Here is a 15085-nt window from a genome sequence, read left to right as displayed (position 1 = left end):
CCTACCTTGTAGTGTTTACCTGAGGCTGGCAGGCCCCTCCCCTATCAGGAATTTGCAGGTCTACAGCCATCCATTTGATCATCTCTGTACAAATGTGAAAAGATTTTGCTTAAATGTGCTTTTGCAAGCTGAGCCTGTAACCTTCTGCTTCATGTAATCCCTATTATGTCCTCTGAGGACCACATCTTTCCAGTTGGGAGGAGGGTGCAAGGAAGTGTCTCCTTCCTAAATGTCTTTGTGTAATGTTTAACTGCCAGTATAGGTCAGTGCTAGTTTTCCACAAAATGTTGCACTAAATGCAGATTTTCAGCAAGCACCACTGACACGGGTGGGCTCGCAGATTGTCCCACGTTTGTGAATATCAACTATTTTTTAATTTCCCCTCAGTTGACCTGATTTTATAAGCAAGGGAGCTTATATCTATGAGAATGAGTTTTAGTCCCTGGGATAAGAAAACCCAGAACAGACAGAGGGCAGTTGTTGACATGGCAGCTGGAAAAGGCTGTTAGTGGTTCTAGATGTTCTAACTTCACTGTCGCAAGGCTGTTGTCACTCCTAGAAGTGATGAAGGGGACATTCCCTTTCTTGCAGTTCTGGGTACCTGGAGATTTGACCTTGAACCTGCAATTGGTTTCACTGTGTGGTCGGTCTTGCGGAAATCTGTGGCTGCAATTGAGTCCTGTTTCCATCCAGGAAACAAAGTTAAAAGGGTGCTAGCTGCTGCTGCCAGCTATGGGGGAAACATGAAGGGAAATGAGAGTTCAGTGGAACTTCTCTGCAAGAGGCTCGGGTGTCCTGCGAATCCCCCTCAACACTGACATTTATGTGGGCTGGGCTTGCCCAGATGCTCCTCAGGATCCAAGGCAGTGGTGGGACCCACTGGTTGGAGAAGGCTGGCCAGCATGACAAGAGGACACTTGCCCTGGGCTCAGCCAGCACAGGGGGAGGGTGTGAAGGGCAGGTGGCTGGGGCTCCCGGCTCTGGTGAGGACACTGGGTTTCGAACTCTGTTGCATCCTGCCTGTAGACACAGATCTCACCGTTCTATGAATTAAATGAAGAAAATAACCTTTGTTAGGCGATTTTATTTCTGGGGACTGCTAACAGCACCTGGATGACATCCTGTGCACCTGTATCAGCTTATTCCCATTGCCATAACCATCATGGAATTCAGTGGGAATGCACAGAACATTGTGCCTGAGGAAGTCAGAGGCTGTTCGGCCCACCTCTTGGTAGATGGGGGATGCTTATGTGGATGACTCAGTTAAGCAAGAAGCTTCCAGGGAGAGGGAACAAACGGAACATGCAGCGATGTGAGGGCGCGGAAGAATTGGTTCTTGAATAGTATCCTCTGTTATATTAAGATCATTCTTGGGGCACCTGAGTGGCTCAGTTTGTTGAGTATCCAACCAAATGCTCATGATCTCATAGTCCTGGAATCGAACCCTGTGTCCAGCTCCACACTTAGTGGGGAGTCTGCTTGTCTCCCTCTCCTCTCCCTGCTCTTCCTCCTGCTTGTACTCTCTTTCCCTCTCTTAAAAAAAAATAAATCTTTTATTAAAAAAAAAAAGAAGAAGACTGTTCTTCTCTCTCCCACCAAACAAAGCAGACTCCAGTCAGACCCCCAGGGACCCCTTCCTGCTAGGATAGGAATTAAAAAGTCAGACCAGGGTGCCATTTGTCACATTAGTGCTTCTAGAGGGTGCAAAAGGAAGGGATAGAAGATACTTGGAGGGGATCCCTGGGTGGCACAGTGGTTTGGCGCCTGCCTTTGGCCCAGGGCGCAATCCTGGAGATCCAGGATCGAGTCCCATGTCGGGCTCCCAGTGCATGGAGCCTGCTTCTCCCTCTCTCTCTCTCTCACTGTGTGTCTATCATAAATAAATAAAAAAAATTTTTTTTTAAAAAGAAGATACTCGGAGAATTATTAGTGCTGAAGAAGCTTAGTTAGCTCCAGGAAGGAGAACCATCTTGCCGAGGTCACGCAGCTCTGGAGTAGGGACTGAGATCTACAGTTCATGACTCTAAAACTAATGTTCCTCTCACTAAGTTCTAATTATTGTGTACAGTTACTTGTTAATTGCTAATTAGAACATGCAGCACACTGAACATGCTTCAAGTGGTGAACATTCCTTCCTTTACTTTCTTTCCTGAACCCATAATGCCCATTGACTGGTTTGCGATTGATGGAAGAGTGGATGCTCTATTTTTAACCACTATTTTTCCACTTTATGAAAGAGCCACTTTCCCCCTCAAGTTAAATCTGAATTGCTTTCAGTTGTTTTTGCCAAAGGAGGAATTGGTTCCAGCAGAGATGTTTCCTATGAATCATAAAGGTTTTGAGTGATGTCGAATATTAATCTGTTTAGTCCCCAGTAAGTCCTCCACAGACCAGGACACTGCAGTGCTTATTCCCCTCCTGATTTTGAATCTCTCTCTTAAGTGCAGACACTGTATTTGAACCTCACTCTACTTTAAAAACAAAACACGAAAAACCTCATCTTCTTTTGAGACTCTAGAATTATTGAATTACTAGAAAAGTTTCTAAGTATCCAGTAATTTTATTTCCCATCCTATTCTCCTCTCCATCCAATCCAATCTAATTAGACGTTGCAGGAGGATTGGATAACAGGAAGTACTGGAAAGCAGATTGCCTTTCTCCTTTTTCTTTTAATATGAACCATCTGAAATTAGCTCAGTGCAAGAGTTTCAGCATCAGCACTCATGAGCCAAGTGAACACATCTGTTGAAGTGTTTCAGAGACAAAGGAGATCCGGACGGCTGCATATGAGGTTTAAGCCTGGTAGAGCCCATGGTCTTTCCCAAGGGTAGACAGCCTTGCTGGGTCCGAACCTTATCCTGTTAAACTCAGATTTCTCATCCACCACTGGCACCTGAAAGGTATGCTTCCCCCTCTGAAACTCAGTGGAAGCGCTTGGCCGGTTCAACATGATTGTGTTGAGTGGCACCCTTTGATGTCATGGTGAGATTATCTCAGATCATCTGGCACCTAATTTTTTTTACAGCTAAGGGAAGGCCAAAAGGGTATTGATTTAGCAGCTGTGTCAGGTAACCTAAGTGGCCTCACTGATCCACCCAGGGTCAGATGAGGACAGAGACCTCTCAGCCAACGGAGCAACAGGAGGCTCAGGATGATGTTAGGGGTGGAAGCCAGGAGAGTCAACCCAGTGCCCCCCCAAACTGTTGTGATGCTGTTGTCAGAGAGCAGGGGTCCTGAGCTAGCATGGGATTTCTGATGATAGGGGGAAGAGTTCACATTTATGTTCTAGACCCCTTCCTGGGCATTTGGGCAATACGGGCAGCTACAGAGGAGAAATAGCCTTTTCCCACATAATCGTGATATAGAAGTAGTAGAAACAAGTCGAGCTACAAGTATTTTGTGACACAACTTTCTGTTTTCTTGGTTGCGATTCTCTTTCCTATTGTTGTAGAGTCAAGGTGTTTTATTCTTTTAATACTATTACCTGTGGATCGTAGATCACTCCCCTCTCTTCTTTCGTTTGTCACCAAACATGTACCAGATAACTGACCATGCTGGCCCTGGGGATACAGAGATGATCGGATCATGGTCCCTTTAAAAATTCTGAGGCTTGCTGGGGACACAGTAAAGCCAACCATTAAGGACAGCTTGGTGCTGAGAGGTCTGCAGAGTGGCTGCAGTGGCTCAGGAGGGCAGAATGAGACAAGATGACCTGTTGGAGGACATTCAAGTCCAGTCCTAAAGGGACAAATGGGAAGAAGACCAAAAAAGTGAATAGACCCAAGGGAAGAGCAGAACCTGCAGTCCAGCTCCTCCTAGAATCCAAGGGGAAGGATTCTAGTTGGAAGATTAGGTGCAGGGACCGTAAAATGAAGCCTGGGGTTTGCCAGATTTGGGGTATGCTCTGAGAGGACAGAATGGGGGTAAGAAGGAACCAAGTATCAAGGGAACTGACTCTTGAATTGTGGGGAATGATTTGCACCTGGCCCCTGGGGCGGTGGGGTGGGGAGGCTGTGAGTAGAGGAGCTTAAGAGGTCAGAGAGAGAGAGAAGGAAGCAACTCCAGAGACTCATTCTTACTAAATCCTGAGAGCAGCTGACATAGCTCTGCCTCAGATGGACTGCTGCCATGTTTTTACTGTTTAAAACGAAGCCAAGCTCCTTAAGGACTTTTATCAAGCTATGCAAGAGAGTGGTCACCAGAGGCAGAGCTAACCTGGCTCTGCACTACTTCTGCCTCTAGAATGGTCACGTGGAAGGAATGGTGGAGGTCACCTAGACCAGTTGCTGTTTTTCCTGGCGAGGGGGCTGTGGGACAGGAAAAGGAAGGCTTGCCTTGGACATATACAGCTGGTCAGGGCAGGGGTGCTATTGGTGCTGGAACTGACAGGTCCTTACTTCTCTTCATCATTTCCCAGAGTGAACTTCCTCAGAAAGCACAATCCTTATGCCTGTAGTCTGAATTATTTTTTCTACAAAATAATTTTTGTAGAAAACCTCAACAATATACATTTGATTTTTAAAAAGAATATATGTATATATGTGTGCATAAAATTAATGTTTTCATTCATTGAATGTTTCCACCTGTTGGAAACAAATTTCAGGACTCACCCATTCAAGCCCCAGGCTCATAGTAAAGCTAAAGTTCATTTTTTCACTAAATAACTTAGTTGTGAATGATAGCAAGTATCTTTGTTATGTTTAAATAAGAAATAATGAAATAAGGATGTAAATTTACCTATTTTATACCTTCAGGGACTGTAGAAAAGAACACACTAATTTACTCTTACATTTGCATATTGAGAAAGTAGATTTAACTTATGCTTCCCTAAGTCATTTCTCTGTTTATGTACGTATGTCCTATGTATGTAGGTATACATATGTATGTAAGAACATACACAATCGAATGTGTCCCTACCTGGTGTGGGGAGAGGGAGACAGACCCCACTGTGGGGACAGTCACAGAAGAAGTTACAGGATAGAACAAGAAGGTTGGTGGGAGTGAGGTGAGTTGAGAGCCCAAGGGTGTAGTGAATAGTACACTCTCATCATAGTGAAACACTCCAGGGAGTTGATGGGTAGCTGATAATGAATATAGTTTGTCTTGCTCCAATATAGAGTGCTCTCAGAGCTATTATTTTTGGCGGTTTGGAAGCAGTTTCAAGGCTTGACTGCTCCTCTGTTAAGTAGCAAAGTCTTAGGCCCAACCCAAAGAACAGCCAGTCAGATTATTGTGGGGGTTTAGTTGTGAGCATAATTCCCATATGAAATTATTCTGTCTTCCCCTGGTCTCATCCCGCTTGGTGGAAGAGGACCAAATCCACTGTGGGATCCATATTAAAGGATTTACTGCCTTTTTCCAAATGCTGGTATTAGGAAGATCCTAGGAACCATGATTTGAAGATATTTTGGAGTTACTATCTCACAGACCTATTTCACCTTTTAAGCAAGCCTAGGAGAAGAACAAATCCAAATGAAACGTAAAGGTAGCACAAAGAGCTTGAGCCATGAAGCCAGCAGACTTGGATTTGAATCTTACCTCTGGCAGTGAGGGACAGAGGACATTGTAGCAGTTACTTAAGCATTAGAGCTATCTTGTGCCTCATTTGTAGATTAAAGGTATGGATGCCCTACAAGGATGTTGTGGGGAATAATGGAAATACATACAAGAGATATCCAGATCATGACCAAACAGATGTCAACTTTCATCTTCCAGATCCATCCTCCAGATGTTTAACTGGGTGTTTGTTATGTACAGTGAGCTGTGCCAGGTATTTGGGAGGGCCAGGATCAAAGAAGAAGAGAACCTATATTTAGCTCTAAAATGGAGAAGATTTGACCTGCACACAAACTATAACTGAGGACCTCTATCCATACCTGCCTCCTTGCTATTTCTGGAACATTGGGCAAGCTCCTGGCTCTGCACTGGGGCACTCACTGTCCCTTCTCCCTGGAATTCTTATCTCCCACTGCTTTACCACTCTCAGATCTTCAGGCTTTCCCTGATCACCCTGCCTAAAGTGGAACTCCCTGCGGCCAGTACTCCCCATCCACCTTCCCTGCTTGCTTGTTTTTCCCTCCAATAAATATGTATTTTACATGTGCATGTTCCCTGTCATACCATGCTCCTCCTGCCTCTTCGGTGTAAACACTATGATTCCTTTACTGCTCTATTCTCAGTGCCTGGAACATTGCACTAGGGTGGGTACTTGGTAAGTGCTGATAGAATAGATTAATGATCAGGTGACTTCATTTTAGCCACAGGGAGGGGCATATGCCAAGGTTCAGTGGCCAGAAGAACAGCAGGGGTGTGAGGGACTGTAGTAGTTTTCTATTGCTGCTATAACAGATGATCACAAACTCAGTGGCTTAAATCTGGCAAACAACACAGATTTATGATCTTAGAGTTCTGAAGATCAGAAGCCTGACACAGGTCTCACTGGGCAAAAATGAAGATCTTGGCAGGGCTACCTTCCTTTGTAAAGTCTCCAGGGTGGGGATTTGTTTCCTTGACTTTGCTGGCTTTTGGAAGCCGCCTGCACTCCTTGGGTCTTTGGTTCCCTTCCTCTGTCTTCTAAGTCAACAGGGAGGTTGGGTCTTCATGTCACATCACTGACCTCTTCTCCTGTCTCTTTCTGACACTCTGAAAGACCTTTGTGATTACACTGGGCCCACCTGGGAAATCCAGGACACTCTGCTTATTTTTGGGTCAGCGACTAGCAGCCTTCATCCCGTTGGCAATTTAATTTCCCTTTGCTGTGTACCCACATATGTACAGGGTCTGGGGACCAGGACGTGGACATCTGTGGGGCTCTGTTATTCTGCCTCCTGTAGATTCTAACAAGTGAGACAATTTACCTAGAGCCTAAGGCTTGAGCCTGTGGTTGTGAAATGTAAAACAGGAATATTTCATCCTTAAATAGCCATGATTGTCAAGATTTAACATACGGGGCTTTATCTGGGAGGCACTAGGAAGTTGCTTTGGAGTAAGGTGAGAGAACTGAGGCTTTAGGAGATGAATATGGACTTAGGGCAGGTATTTAGAAGATTTATGTTTACCTTTTTAAAAGCAATTAACTTTCATTGCCTTGTCCTATGTACAGAAAGCTAGGTTCTTATTTAGAATTTCCCCCCAAAAAAGTAGGGTGCACTTATGGTGTCCTTTAAAAACCACCCTGTGATATTATTCATATGCACAACATGTATACTTAAAGATCCTTGAATCCCTTCTACACAAACATACTCACACAAGCACGTACATTTCCTCTTCTGCACACCCAAAGCCTCACCTTCTTCTTGAGAGCTCTTTTCTCTGGCTCTCCGTGGTCCTCTTTTTTCTCTGCCCTGGCACACCTCAGTGATCTGTAGCTTCCTACCAGTAACACAGGCCGACTCTTGCAGTGATTCTTATAAGGGTCATTGTATAAATGTCCCCTGGTAGGCATGTAAAAACCTCCAGGGAGATCTCTATAGTTTGAAAAAGTCTTCCCTCCCTCACCCTTACCATGATTTGGCCGTAATTTGATATGACTTCCTAGGATGGTTTCTGACACCTACTGAGAATTTAATGAATATTAAACACCTGGTTTTAAATGAATGGTGTCTGATGACCGTATTTTATGCTTTGATTAACTTCTCTAAAGCAGCTCTGTCCAATAGAACTTTCTGTGACAGAATTGTTCTCTAACTGTGCTGCCCAACATGGTGCTCACAGCCACACATGGCTATGGAGCTCTGAAGCTGTGGACATACAGGAAAAATACAGGACCTGCTTGCTAAACCAGGGGAGAAACACTTAATAAATCTAACTCACACTTTTGTTTTGAATTGCTTTTTATTTTTTTAATTGCTTTTTAAATTGTTGAGTATCTCTTTTTTCTTTTTTTTTTTTTCAGTTTTTTATAGAAGTCAAAATAAGTTCACATGGGTGTAATTGTACTCGTCTTAGTCTTTCCTAGACTCATTTTGATTGATAACTACATTTTTTTATTAAAGTATCTGTAGGTCTCCAAACAGATGATTCTTTCTCTTGCCCCTCTTCCCCTTCCTGATACATAATCAGCTTTATCGAGATATAATTCACATATACAAAGCAGTCAATCAAAGTATACAAGTATATTCACCAAGTTGTGGAACCATTAGCACAGTGGTTTTTACTATATTTTCATCACCCCAAGAAGAAACATCCTCATGAGCAGTCCTGTTCACTAACCCCCCAGCCCCCTCCCCTGCCTCTCCTTAGCTGATTAGTAATTGACTTTGTCTCTATGAATTTGCCTATTCTGAACATTTCACATCAGTGGAATCATACAATATATGATTGTGACTGGCTTCTTACACTTAGCATGGTGTTTTTAGGGGTCATCTGTGTTGTAGTAATTCATTTCTTTTTACTGCCAGTAATATTCCATTGGATGGAATATGCTGTATTTTATTTATCCATTCATCAGCTGATGGGCATTTGGGTTGTTTCCACCTTATTTGCTAGCATTATGCTGCTATAGACATTGATGCACAAGTTTTTGTGTGAACGTATGTTTTCCTTTCTCTTGGGTATATATCTGAGTAGAATTGTTAAATGATATGGTAACTCTGTATTGAACTTTTTGAGAAACTGCCAGACTTTTTTTCCAAAGTTCCTGAAACATTTCACATTGCTACCGGTAATATATGAGTTTCAGGTTTTCCACATCCTCGCCAACACTTGTTATTACCTTTTGATATCCCTATAGCCAAGCTGGGGGTGTGAAGTGATGTCTCATTATGGTTTTGAATTGCATCTCCCTGGTGGCTAATGACGTTGAACATCTTTCTATGTGCTTATTGGCCATTTGTATATCTTCTCTGGAGAAATATCTGTTCAAATCATTTGCCCATTTTTTTCTTTTGCTTATTTTTTAATTGAATAATTTGTCTTCCTTTCTATTCTCTTCATTTGACCTGAATAGGATGCTGATATGCTCACTGGCGATGAGCAAGTATGGAGGGAAGTTCAAGAATCCTTGAAAAAAATTGAAGAACTGAAGGCACATTGGAGTATCCTTTTACCTGTGGATTGAACCATACTATTGGAATTGCTTCTTTATTGGTTGGAGCTTGGCGTTAATGAAGCCAAGTCCATGGTTTGACTTCCATGTGAGCCAGTGAGCTTCATTCTGTTTCATGGTCACAAGCTCATTCCCAAATCCCAGCCAACATTTTGGGTAATGGCTCGGGCAGATCATGGCAGGATCAGCATAAAAACCTCACCCCCATTAGATAGTAATCAAAATTCATGGCTAGTAATAGGACAGTAAGTAATAGTCTCTATAGGTACAAGGTAACAAATTTCTGTATTCTGTTCCTCCCATAACCTACTTCTCTAGGAAAGAATAACTTAGAATCCTTAAAATTTAATGCCATTGACTCTCAGGATCTAGAAGCTTCATATTAAATCAACCACGACCACCATGGCAGCAGTAGCTGCTGCACAATAAATTTTCTGGGCATAAATAGTAAGGACCATGAGTGGGTCAAAGTTCAGAGTAAAGAGAGAGCCCTCTTGCTGGTGGTCATCTGGCACATCATCTGAATATCACTGAACAACACTGGTGGTGTACTGGGTGAGAGGTAGCCCAAATCAAGGATGGGATTTGAATGAGCATAGGCTGAACAGGAGGTTGCTTCCAGTAGGGGAGTTCACTTGAGCAAAAACATGACAGAGGGAAACGCGGTAAGAAGAAATAGATCAAGGTAGATGAAAAAGATAGTGCAAGGTCCTTCAGATGCTTTGGGGAAATTAGATCCCAGGCAATAAGAAAATCTGCAAATGAAGTTTCTATCTACAATGTTCTTTAAAGAATTGTACAGAATAGGAGAGGTAGATGGACAAATGTTACTTTTTTTAGAAGTAAAATAACTAGTTTCTGAAATCTTTATCTAGTGAGTTGTGTTTTGTTTTGTTTTGTTTTTGTAAAGAATCTGTAATTGATTACTAAAGGAATGGAAAAGGAAGCTGTGATCAGCCCAAGGTCCATAGGTTCAGTGGAAGCAAGTGAGTCCGCAAAGTCATGGCTTTCTTGGGTAAAATTCATATGTGGATTTCAGGAAGAAATTTAGTTAAAAGCAGGCAAGACATTGATGCTAGATGCTAGCATGGCCAGACAGCTTCCTCAATGCTTGAATAGCCATACTGAGAAAATGATGCTGCCGGGTTCACTGTCATTCTGGAGTGCTCTGTTCCCACCTCAATCCTCTCCTGCCTTTGGCTCTGTGCTTTGAAGGAAGATACAGAGCCACAGAATTATCTGATTCCCAAAAGTTATAGGTGGGGAGGATGGCAGGGTGGGATGATAGAATCCAGAACTCAAGATCTCTGAAGATTTGAATGATGCCTGAATCTAAAGAGATTAAATTCAACAAGAATGTATATAAAATGTTGTCTTTGGGTCAAAGAGTTTTTTTTAAATTTTTTTAATTTTTATTTATTTATGATAGAGAGAGAGAGAGAGAGAGAGAGAGAGAGAGGCAGAGACACAGGCAGAGGGAGAAGCAGGCTCCATGCACCGGGAGCCTGACGTGGGATTCGATCCCGGGTCTCCAGGATCGCGCCCTGGGCCAAAGGCAGGCGCCAAACCACTGCACCACCCAGGGATCCCAGTCAAAGAGTTTAAATGTGTAAATATACATCAAGCTTAGCAGCAAAATATGTGGAACAATTTTAGGGCTTTAGTAAATAGCAAAACTTAATCAAATTTAAGAGGATGATATAGCCTCTCAAAAAACTACTATGATCTCAGGCTGTATTAATGGAGAAAAGGAAACAAGAAAGGTGATCTAGGAGTCTGATCATATCCAGAGCTTTTGGTTCAGTTTGGGGTGGGCATATTAGGAAGGATATAGAAAAATCAAAAAAGTTGTGAGGAATAGAGCCAGGATCTGAATGGAGTTGGGTTTTTTGTTTTTTAAGATTTTATTTATTCATCAGAGACACAGAGAGGGAGGCAGAGACATAGGCAGTGGGGGAGAAGCAGGCTCCCCATGGGACTCGATCCCAGAATCCTGGGATCACGACCTGAGCCAAAGGCAGACACTCAACCACTGATCCACCTGGGTGCCCCCCAAATGGAGTTTGAAACCCCGTCTGTAGGCAGGGTGGGAGATACTAGGAAAATGGTTAGCTCCAGGAATAAGAGTGGACCCTTCTTGGGTTCAAAGGACCATTATACTGCAGAGGAGTAGGCTCATTTGTGTGGTCCTCTGCTATGGAGTTAGGGCCCTGGATGACCCAGCTACTGTTGGGTCTCAGTGGGACAAGGCTTCACTGAAAACTGATTCTTCCAGGTGCCTTACCAGTTACAGCCCACCTTTGGGTCCGGGAAGGATGAAGAGGATGCAGCCCTGCACTCACATAGAAATGAATACCTGTGTTGGTACATAGATCTCTGCAGGGCATCAAAGGCATAGTAGTCAATTCTGGGAGGTGAAAGAAGGTTCCACAGAGGAAGTGACCACTGAGCTATGTCTGGGGCGTGTAGTAGGAGTGAGTTCTCCAGGCTGACAGTGAAGAAAGGCGTCCATCAGAGGAGGGGGCCTGTGTAGTCATATGGAGTGTGAGATAATACAGTCATGGAGTCCCCAGTTGTTCACAATCAGGGAGACATGGCAAGGCCTTATACACCATGCACAGAACATGAGGCCTGTGCATGGGGGGGGGGGGGCGCCCATGGGAGGATTCTAAGCAGTACAGTAATACGATACTAAGTGACTAAAAGCCCCATGGTCCCAAAAAAGTTGATTAATTCCCAAGTGGATTTACTTTATTCCCCTTTTTCTCCCCCCCCCCCCAGTCCTCTTACGGTCATTTAAAAGGGTTCAGGAGAAAGGGTATCTGTTCTGTCCTTGGAGGGATTGTTCTGTCTGCTTCGGAGAGGCTCTCTACCCCGCTTTGGTCCAGGGCTCAGCCCCTCTCTGAACCAGAATGACTTGTACGCAACACCAAGCAAATGTCAGTGACTACATTTCTGAGCAAATACAATGTCAGCATTAGCTTAGGGGAAAAGCCTCTTAGTTAAAATTATTCCATTTTTTTGCTCACTGGGGTGTTTTACAGGAAAGGTTTGTCTTGTTTGCCAGGAGACAGTTGCCAGTGTTGTGAAGGGAAATTGGCACGCGGTCCCTTCCAGCTTGCTGGGGGATAAAGTAGATGTATTCCTATCAGTGGCTGCAGAATATCACATCTGGTTTGTATTTCTAAGGCTTGTCACCTCAAACCTCTTTCAAATGAGTTGGAGCATATATAAATGAGTAGGCAAATAGTAATGGAGGTCAAACAACACAATGTTAAAATAAGGCGCAAAGTCTTGCCACAGAAATGTCTAGCATTGTGCAAGAGACAGTCATTCCTCCTGACAGTTCGTCAAATATCTAATCATGGAATGGAAAGCCACAGAGGTTAGCCTGGCAATCTGTTACAAAATCAGCGTATTGCCTGCGATACTGCTTCCCCCCAGCCTCTGGGGATACATTCGGTGCACTTTATATGTTCACATCAGATGGATACAAAAGAAAGTCACCAACTCACTTTTCTTCAATAAATGTACCTTGTCTGAGACCAAAGTTGACTCCTTGGAGACGGGCTTCATCCTAAAATCACATAGTGTACGAAAGTATGCAGTAAACACCCTCCGCCGTGCATCATGACACTTGCAATTCTAACCACAGAAGTCATGCCTTGGGGGTAAGGTGCATGCCTCCAGAGGGTCCCCACTGAAAAGAAACACACCTGTCCTGTGAGGGTTCATAAAGACCTTTGTCCTCACTCACACAAGCCACTTGACTGGATTATTACTAGCATTTGCCAACATTGTGGAGGGCAGCACCGCCAGGTGGCATGGAAGCTGGGAGAGGTGGGTGTCGCTGGAGGGCTCTGTCAGTTCAGGGCAGGGTGTGCTGGGTGCGTACCTGCTGGAGGATGGAGGGGGCTTTGGTTGGGGTGGGGGGCACTGATCGTGAAGAGACTGGATTGTGTGGAGGTGTTGACAGATAGATGGGGGTTCAGTCCACTCGACCATTTTCATTACACCTAGTCACCATCAAAGGTCACGTCACTTTGAGAGCTCAGGTGACACCCTCAGAACCTCACATCTCACCCCTGACAGAAGTCACTTAGGTTGAAATCAAAAGCGGTGCCACTTCTGCTGCACCTGAAATCTTCAGGCCTTTTCTTCTAGTGGAAGTGCAGCACATGAAAGTGGTTGGACGTGGAGCTGCACAGGTTGCAAGGGGCATGGGGATGGGCCCGCATCTCCCCTAACACCTAACACCCCTGCAGCAGGGGCGCAGAAAGGGAAGTGTGTGCATCCCAGGTGCCTGCACTCTGGCCTTCAGCTGTGCTTCCAGGGTGTTCACCCGGGGGAGATTCAAGGCATGCTCCACATTCCAGACTCCATGCCTCAATCCTCGGGCTCCCTCTGCAAGAGGCCAGGGAATGATAGCTGTTTTAGGAAGTGCAATCACACCAAGCCTCCACTAGAGGAAGGCATGGACTCACAGCGAATCAGTCAGAGCTGCTTATAAGTGGGCATTGAGTCTTCTCCCTGTCTTTTATTATTGTTTTAAAAGATTTATTTGAGACAGAGAGAGAGTGCAGGGGATGGGGGAGTGCTGAAGGAGAGAGAGAATCTCCAGCAGACTCCACACTGAACATGGAGCCCAACACAGGGCTCAACCCAATGACCCTAAGATCATGATCTGACCCCAAGTCAAGAGTTGGACGCTGAACCAGCACCACCATCCAGGCACCCCTCCTTGTCCTCCTTCAAGCATCCTTTCTCCTGCCCTGCCTGCAATTTATGTGCACGAGCCATGTTAAGATATTTTTTCTTTGGGGGTTCAAAATAAGAATCTTTTTTGTTGTTAAGTATCGGCTTGGATCCCTTCCACTTTATGATAAAAAAGCTTCAATGTGAGACCCGGTGAAGATATATTTCTTCAAGTTCTTCTCTTCCTATGTTCCTGTGGGTTGGACCCCCGGCTTCTTGTTGGCCCCCGGTTCAGAGGACCCAGGGAGCAGAAAGGAGCTCCTCCTTTTAAAAATGGAATCTGTCTGAAGCTTCTTTAATTTCCGATTGGTTTCCTAACAGAAGCTAATAGAGTACATAATTTAAACTGAACTAACTTAATCGGTAGTTTGGTATAATCAGCAGCTGCATTATTTCATGACTAGCTTTCAAGAGAATACATATCGGAGCGCGAAGAAAGCATGGCTCTTCGGAAGTCTTAATCCCCCCAAAGTACAGGCTTGGTTGGAAGACGGTTTGTTGGCGTAAACAGAATTTACTTCCCTGAGATGCCACTTACACATGTTTGTTCCTCAAGTATGTTTTCAGGCAGCTCATCTGTGTAAAATAATGGGCTCTTCCCTCCCTCCTGTGCCTGGGAGCTCTTCAGCCTCTTGGAGAATCTCGTTTTGCTTGTTTTCTTGGTGGAGACAATGAATCCTTAACTAAGGTTAATAACAGAGTGGGAACAGGTGCTGGCCATGTGCCAGACGATCATCAGCAGCAATGCCGAACGGCTTCCTGACATCAACGTCTACCAGCTGAGGGTGCTTGACTGTGCCATGGACGCCTGCATCAACCTCGGTCTGCTGGAGGAGGCATTGTTCTACGGAATTCGAACCATGGAGCCGTACCGGTGAGTCCCGGGGGGAGGGCTGGGCCAGAGGATTGCCATCCTGCGATCATTCTGATGACCACTTCTTACTGGGTCCTGCCGCGTGCTTCTCCGTCAATGTGTAAGAGCTAACCGGGTTTTGCTCACCTGAGCTCGTGAGGTTCCTGCCATGTGCCAGGCTGTGGGGGTGCAGAGACGAGTGAGCTGCAGTCTCTCTGTGGAGCCTGTGATCACCATGCCGTGTGCTGCTGGCGGCGACCGGGCAGAGGCAGAGCATTGGGGGCAGCCAGGGGCATACGGCAGGTACTCAGCCCAGGGGGAGGCCGTGTCCTTAGCCTTTGCTGACACCAGTGAGGATGGCCCGTATGGGGCCCTCGGTCTAGCCGATGGATGATGGCCTCTTCCACTTGTCAGGGCTTTATGGTTCCCAG

General features: G+C 44.8%; 1 protein-coding gene across 1 annotated transcript in view; it reads left to right on the top strand.

The window, feature by feature from the left end:
- SMYD3 (SET and MYND domain containing 3) overlaps positions 1–15085 on the top strand; it is a 716195-nt gene that overhangs the window by 592612 nt on the left and 108498 nt on the right. The window contains exons 10-11 of the mRNA XM_055323766.1: positions 8948–9035; positions 14501–14675. Of these exons, the coding sequence (XP_055179741.1) occupies positions 8948–9035; positions 14501–14675 (263 nt within the window). The remainder of the gene's footprint in view (positions 1–8947; positions 9036–14500; positions 14676–15085) is intronic.

This window comes from Nyctereutes procyonoides, unplaced genomic scaffold (assembly GCF_905146905.1).
Source record: "Nyctereutes procyonoides isolate TBG_1078 unplaced genomic scaffold, NYPRO_anot_genome, whole genome shotgun sequence".
NCBI lineage: Eukaryota > Metazoa > Chordata > Mammalia > Carnivora > Canidae > Nyctereutes > Nyctereutes procyonoides.
The sequence above is the reverse complement of the archived record's forward strand: the minus strand, read 5'-3'. Positions and strand labels throughout refer to the sequence as shown.